The sequence below is a fragment of the Phodopus roborovskii genome, unplaced genomic scaffold (assembly GCF_943737965.1).
Source record: "Phodopus roborovskii unplaced genomic scaffold, PHOROB, whole genome shotgun sequence".
Taxonomy (NCBI): domain Eukaryota; kingdom Metazoa; phylum Chordata; class Mammalia; order Rodentia; family Cricetidae; genus Phodopus; species Phodopus roborovskii.
In genome coordinates, this window is record NW_026126515.1 from 15213622 (window position 1) to 15221809 (window position 8188).

General features: G+C 38.8%; 1 protein-coding gene across 1 annotated transcript in view; it reads left to right on the forward strand.

Moving 5' to 3' along the window:
• Nucleotides 1-7819, forward strand: part of Flrt2 (fibronectin leucine rich transmembrane protein 2) — an 87579-nt gene extending 79760 nt beyond the window's left edge. Inside the window, exon 2 of the mRNA XM_051196152.1 lies at nt 4248-7819. Within this exon, the coding sequence (XP_051052109.1) occupies nt 4627-6609 (1983 nt within the window). The 5' untranslated portion in view covers nt 4248-4626 and the 3' untranslated portion in view covers nt 6610-7819. The remainder of the gene's footprint in view (nt 1-4247) is intronic.
• The last annotated feature ends 369 nt before the right edge of the window (nt 7820-8188 follow it).

Below are 8188 nucleotides of genomic sequence, written 5' to 3' on the forward strand. Positions count from 1 at the left end.
TTTTTTTCTTCATTTTCTCCTGCAATTCACTTTGCATGAGTACTAATCAACAGCTCTGACAGTGATCATCAGGAATTGTTTTATGTGCGTTCATCAAGACAGCGGGTTATGCTAACTACTGTCTCAAACTAAGTGTTAGGATGCTTAATGTGGAAAGTGGTCAGTGTCTAGCAGTCTCCGATATTGCAGGATTCACAAGGCAATCACTTGTAATTCCCAGTAAAACGGGCCAGACAGGCAGTAGTGAATGTGTATTCAGAATTTTTTTGTACCTGATTCTGCAGTGGTGGCTGTTTGCTCCAAGTTTATTTCTGCTATTTGAACTAATTGGAAACCATGTGAGGAAAAACATTTTAAACCCCCTAGAATCTATGCTTGGCTACACTAGGCTTTATTTTTACTTTTAATGTTTTAAGCTCTAGACATACTGGAGCCAGGAAATGTCCCACAGTTTAAACTATCTCTCTTTTTTTTTTCTCTTCATCTTTCTCTTCTCCCTGGCATCCTTTCATATTCCTTTCTGCTTCAGAAATGAAGAATATTCACCTGACAATATATTTCAGGGGGGTGGATGATTTCAATATGGGGTGAGGCTATTCTGTTCTTTCAAATTTCTCTTCTTAATCATCTAACAAGACATTTCAATTGATATATCACTGTACTTTTAACTTGTGCTTAGGAACGAAGAGCTGTGTACAAGATCTCTAAATTGCTTTGGTGAGTCCAGATTACAAGGAAGTCAATTACAGGCCAGCTGGCTGTGTGGACGCTACAGCTGTAAGATTCTGAGTTTAATCTTAAATTGCTACACTCCAAAAAATGGACTGAGTGGAACACTCCTGGAAAGCTTGTCCCTATTCATCTCTCTCTCTCTCTCTCTCTCTCTCTCTCTCTCTCTCTCTCTCTCTCTCTCTCTCTCTCTCATCCCATCCATTTATCTGAAAATTTCAAGATCAGACCTATTTTCTTATGGGTATCCCATCATACCCAGTGTTATCCTTTCACAGTTCAGACAATGAAGCTTGCTCTGGAACCATGAAGATTTTATTAGGTTTATCCTGGTATCATTATGTAATGCGATTGGAAGTGCTTATTGATGAATCTTATTTTCTGTTCTGTGATTTTATAGTCTGAGTTTATTAAGCATTCCTGGGATTCATCCTTCTGGAATTAATTAAAAAGACCCACGTCTTAAGCTGAACTATGGTAGAAATGTTCAGACAGTTTTGCGTGACTTATATACTTTGAGTCTTAGTTCCTGTGAAGAGTTGTTAACTTACAGTAGCCTATAATAATTGCTATTGTCACTGTCATCTTTAAGAGATTGGACGGACCATGTACTCATTGTCTCCAAAATGCATTAGCACATTCTAGCTTTTGGTGCTATGCTATCCACTATCAGTGCAACTGTTTTTAGCCAGAAAGTTCTATTTAGACTTTCTTTGTAATCTGTTTTCCTGGGATGGTAGAAGATCCTTTCCATATAGTATTCACATGAATAAGGAAAAAATTAAAAAAAAAAATTTCTCTCTATATTTTGAATTCATCTTATAAAGCATTTTTATAACCAATTTTTAACACTTGTAAATGGACTACAGAATGATTTTGAAATGTTTATTTGTTATAAAAGGACAATAAAGAGTTTCAGAGAATGTTCTGCAGTAGACATTTTAGTTCTCTGGGTTGAGCTGAGTTTTATGTTTTGATTTAAGTTTCAGGTAGTCTGTGTTAACAGCATAAACTTCTAGATGGATTCTTGCTTTGAGCCATATGTGTTTCAGGTCCATCTTCTCTCTATTTTTTGTTCCATTATTATTATTATTATTATTATTATTATTATTATTATTATTATTATTATTATTTTCCTGATATGCCATGGATTCAGCTTTAAAAACCATTACATAGCACCAGACCTCTGTGTGTTATAACCTCACAATATTTGATAGAGTTTGCTAATTCCCTGCTTATATATTCTTTCCTCTCACTAAACATTTAAACGCTACTAGGCCAAAAAGTCGCATGGCCCTTTATGAATTAACTAATCGCATTAGTAATTAACTGGTAGTTACCAATAATGAATAGGTGTTGCATTAAGGAGGGAATAAAAGGACTTCTCCTTGGAGTTATTTAACCAAGAATGAGTCCTGATTTGAACTTTTTACTTCATGCTCCCTGCCCTTGTCTTTTTTCTGTCTGCCTATCCTTCTATTTGTCTGTCTGTCTGTCTGTCTATTTAAATCTGAATCTGTGCCTGCCTGAAGGCCACTTTTGAATTTGTCCCTGGTTCTGTCCTTGCATGGCTATCTGCTGTGTGACTGTGTGTCTGTTCCAAGGAAAGGTCTTTGCTCTGTCTTATTATGTGGAAAGAGTAAGCTACTTTAGAAAATATTTTTAATAGAGTTTTGCAAGAAATTAAGTCACTGAGTACAAATGATCTCAACTGACATACACAACAAACATCACTACAAATATCACTACTTTTCAACCAATAGCCATAAATATTGTATTCAGCATTTACGATAGTTATTCATTTTAGAAGATTGCTTTCAACGTCTGTATTTGTTGCCTTCAGCAAATGATGTATATGCATTTATTTTTTTCTGGGTCGTGAGCATAGAAGGATACATGACTTCAAATTGAAACTACGCATTAACTTAGGTTGTAAAAGCTGATTATATGGAGAATTCAAGACAAGTTACAGTTTTCACGTAAGGCTTTTGTTCAAATGCATATCCATATCTTAAGATTTTGTGTTCCTGCCAACAACTCGTGTGTTTGTAAATTAAGCTAAGTATGGCACAAAGATACACACACACACACACACACACACACACACACACACACACAGTGTCCCAAAGCTTTTTTGATTTTTTTTATCCTTTAAATTTTAAATTACAAAACAAATGTGTACTGTTTTTGGTACGTAGGTAATATTTACAGTACTCCTTTATTTTCAAATTGTAAATCTAAAGATAACTCAAGAAACAGTTTCAAACATATCCTCTCTGCTGTGGATACAAGTTGTTCCAATCTCCCCACTGGTGAGAATTGAGGAACTTAGAGCCAGCCATGTCCTGTCATGTTAGCTTATTTTGTAGGGAAATCGAATCTGGCACCTTTCAATTAACTTCTTTCTGTCTCCATCTGAAAGCAGATGGAATGCAGTGTAGAAAAAGAGGGAATGGGTGTTATCCTTGTATTGTCTTGACAATCTTAATTATAACTTCTGTCTTTTCGAGATTTGCTGAAAACTCATTCTGTAAAGATAAGAAAGTGCTCTCACACTGGAAGATGGTCCTGTTGAAACAAAATTTATTCCATATTTGAGGTTGACAACACTAAGGCTAATCACAGTGGTCTATTTCAGTTATACCTAGAGGGCTCAGTAGAGGGGATAAGTGGAAATGTGTCTTTTATAGCTATTTGATCAGTCTCCTTGGCAATGAGTTTAAGTTATTCCACAGGAAAAATAGGTAAAAGAGATAGAAAAGAGGAATATTTGCCTTCATACTTGAGTTGTGTTTCATCCTGGTATCAGAAGAAAAAAATATGTGTGGTATGTATAATGATACTGGTCGTAGTCATGATGTACTGCTAACTAGCACAAAGGTAGGTAGTGGTGTGTGTGTGTGTGTGTGTGTGTGTGTGTGTGTGTGTGTGTGTTCACAGCAAAAAAAAAAAAAAAAAAAAAAAAAGAAAATGAAAAATGAGGAAGTAAGTAAATAATTGTTTTGGGGTGCCCTTATTCTCTTATTACCTTCTCCCCTTCCTTTACCATTTGTTCTCTAGAGTTCCCCATTAGGCACAAACAAGATTTTGTACTAGAATGTAAAAGTATATTTTGCAAGAGATGGAAACTTACAAATTTTCAGCTTTCTTACCATATCTAAAATATTACATAGTAACTGTGTTTAGGAATGCAACAGATTTTGGGGAGAATTTCTTAATAGGGATATATTTAAAATGGATTCGTTCCCATTTTGCATTTTTACAGTTGATAATTCAATAGGACTGCATGTCGTTTCTCTTAAAACTGTAATAGTCCAGAATCCTTCTGAAGATTTCATATTGCTATCCTTTATTTCTTAAACTTCTTTCACACTTAACTATTATCATTTAAAATGTCACCAACCTGACACCAAATACTTGGCCCCAGTCACAGTTTTGCTCCAGGAGTTAGTTGTTAGTTGTAGCAATACTTATTCCATTATACTTAACTGACTCTCGTATCTTCTTTTCTACAACAGATTGAAGACTCTGCTTACCTAAGGAATTCCTAGGCTGCTCTAAGTTGGCCTGACTTACTGTAGAAGAAGCAAGATTTGCCTGTCTGGCTGGACTTCTGTTGGCATCACTCTTGGCTTATGTGGAAAATTCTCCCTGTTGAGTTGTTTTGCACATGAAGGACCACTGTATGAGGGCGACATAGGCAGGCCAGACTAAAGACGTCAGAAAGATTGTTTTACCATCTGCCCTCAGGTCATTTCTTCTATCAGAAGTTCTGGACTTTGACGGAACCTGGTCTAGTCACTCTGATTTTGCTTTCGTTTTTCTTTATTATTTGCTGTTGCTTTATTTTTAATTTTTCCCCACCATCACATTGTATTTTATATCTGTCCCTCAGCAATGGGCCTACAGACTACAATGTGGCCCAGCCATGGGGCTTTTTTTCTAAAATTTTGGCTTATCACTTTCCTGGGGCTCTACTCACAAGTGTCGAAACTCCTGGCCTGCCCTAGTGTATGCCGTTGCGACAGGAACTTTGTCTACTGTAATGAGCGAAGCTTGACCTCAGTGCCTCTTGGGATCCCGGAGGGCGTAACCGTACTCTACCTCCACAACAACCAAATTAATAATGCTGGATTTCCTGCAGAGCTGCACAATGTACAGTCAGTGCACACGGTCTACCTTTATGGCAACCAACTGGATGAATTCCCCATGAACCTTCCTAAGAACGTCAGAGTCCTCCATTTGCAGGAAAACAACATTCAGACCATCTCTCGTGCTGCTCTCGCTCAGCTTCTGAAGCTGGAAGAACTACACCTAGATGACAACTCCATATCTACTGTGGGGGTAGAGGACGGGGCTTTCCGAGAGGCGATTAGCCTCAAACTGTTGTTTTTATCAAAGAATCACCTGAGCAGCGTGCCTGTTGGACTTCCTGTAGACTTGCAAGAGCTGAGAGTGGACGAAAACCGAATTGCAGTCATATCAGACATGGCCTTTCAGAACCTCACAAGCTTGGAGCGTCTGATTGTGGATGGGAATCTCCTGACTAACAAGGGCATTGCTGAGGGCACCTTCAGCCATCTCACCAAGCTCAAGGAATTTTCCATAGTCCGGAATTCGCTCTCCCATCCACCTCCTGACCTCCCAGGTACGCATCTGGTCAGACTCTACTTGCAGGATAACCAGATAAACCACATCCCATTGACAGCCTTCTCAAACCTCCGTAAGCTGGAAAGACTAGATATTTCCAACAATCAGCTACGAATGTTGACTCAAGGGGTCTTCGATCATCTCTCCAACCTGAAACAGCTCACTGCTCGGAATAATCCTTGGTTTTGTGACTGCAGTATTAAATGGGTCACAGAATGGCTCAAATATATCCCTTCTTCCCTTAATGTGCGTGGTTTCATGTGCCAAGGTCCTGAGCAAGTCCGGGGGATGGCTGTCAGGGAATTGAACATGAATCTTTTATCTTGTCCCACCACAACTCCTGGCCTTCCTATCTTCACCCCAGCTCCAAGTACAGTTTCTCCAACAACTCAGCCTCCTACTCTCTCTGTTCCAAGCCCCAGCAAAGGCCCTGTGCCTCCAACCCCTACCCCATCGAAACTTCCCACCATCCCTGACTGGGATGGAAGAGAAAGAGTGACCCCGCCCATTTCTGAAAGGATCCAACTTTCCATCCACTTCGTGAACGATACTTCGATTCAAGTCAGCTGGCTCTCTCTCTTTACTGTGATGGCATACAAACTGACATGGGTGAAAATGGGCCACAGTCTTGTAGGGGGCATAGTTCAGGAACGAATTGTCAGTGGTGAGAAGCAGCACCTGAGTTTGGTTAATTTAGAGCCCAGATCCACCTACCGGATTTGTTTAGTGCCGCTGGATGCATTCAACTACCGCACTGTGGAAGATACCATCTGTTCTGAGGCTACTACCCATGCCTCTTATTTGAACAATGGCAGCAACACTGCTTCCAGCCATGAGCAGACAACTACCCACAGCATGGGCTCCCCTTTCCTGCTCGCGGGCTTAATTGGGGGTGCAGTGATTTTTGTGCTCGTGGTTTTGCTCAGCGTTTTTTGTTGGCACATGCACAAAAAAGGACGATACACCTCCCAGAAATGGAAATATAACAGGGGCCGACGGAAAGACGACTACTGTGAGGCAGGCACCAAAAAAGACAACTCCATCCTGGAGATGACGGAAACCAGTTTCCAGATCGTCTCCTTAAATAACGATCAGCTTCTTAAAGGAGATTTCAGACTGCAGCCCATTTACACCCCAAATGGGGGCATTAATTACACAGACTGCCACATCCCCAACAACATGCGATACTGCAACAGCAGTGTGCCAGACCTGGAGCGCTGCCACACGTAACAGCCAGAGGTCCCACGTTAGAAAGGTGGACAACCAAGCTCTCAAGAACACACATATGTGTGCACATAGAGACTCACAGATTACATTTGATAAATGTTACCCAGATGCATTTGTGCATTTGCATACTCTGTAATTTATACGGTGTACTATATAATGGGATTTAAAAAAAAAGTGCTATCTTTTCTATTTCAAGTTAATTACAAACAGTTTTGTAACTCTTTGCTTTTTAAAATTAAAAAAAAAAAAACTGTTGCTGAAGTACTGTACTGGGTTGTACAATGAGGACCCAATGCCAAGGCAGAAGAAGGGGTGATTCATACTTAAGATACATATTAACCACTTTGCTGTTGAAGCTGTCAGAATAAATCCCTTCTCTAGAGCTGATAGGCATATGAAAGAATAGATTCAGATGGGCTCATCAGGGTAAGAGGGTTAGTTTGAGTAAAGAGAGAATGGCCTAGTTATTTCTATGTTTTCTATACCTCCTGGCCTAGAAGAAACACTGTTTGAAAAAAAAAAAGTCCATGATATAATAATAGAGGTAGTTATTCCAATTTGACCCAATGCAACATACAGAACACCATGAGGAAGCCAGTTCCCATGAGATAAGTTAGGCCTGCTTGACCAAATCAAAGAAACTGAGAGATTTGAAATGTCCTTAAAACCCCAGGGTTGGCTTTCTGACTGTGAACTTCAACATCACTCTTCATGCTTCCCTGGCCTTGTGTGAGAACAGAGTTGGAAACCTGAGTCTGATTCTAGTCATCTTCAGGGACCAATATGGTCAATTCTAGCAAGAAAATTCCCCTCAAAACTGTCAGTATTCAAATCACATGTCAGGTTGAATCATATCCAACAGAGTTATATTCTAGAATAATTTTTTAGAAGAGGCTAATAAAAATAATGGGAAGAATTATATTGAATGGAGTTATTTTTGATAATGAAAATTATTTGGGTAGATTCACTGAGGCTATATCAACATGGTATTTAGTTCAACAAAGAACAGTGTTTGGAATATTTTACAGTAATGTGTTTATTTAAAAAGTACTAATACCACTTAGAAAAAAATCCGTGATTCTCTTACACTGTGTCAGCTGACTTTGTTTGTATCATGTTGAAATAGCTCGAATTAATACCTATACCCCCTCTCAAATTCTTGTCTTCCAATCATCTTGCATACATTTTTTTGTGATTATGTTGTTTATACCACCTGTGTCCCCTCCCCTGTTTTATATTTCAAAGAAAATTATGGACACAAATCTTGGTTGCACAAAATATCCCTGTGCATTTATACGTAATAAATTACATATTAACATTCATTGCCAATGATTCTGTGAAGACACCAAAAGTGGCCAAAACAATGCATATTGTTAAAAAGCAATACTACGTTTCCATTTTTAATTAACTTTGATCCTTTTTCCACATTCAAAATTCCATTTGTTCCGTTTAGATTGTGGAGGTCCTTCTAATATGCTAATTATAGGGTGATAATCTTATGCTAAAAGACTACCGGTGAAAATGAATAAATCAGAGAAGGCAAGATTTTTTTTCTAGCCATAGCAGAGAAAGGTCAATAGCA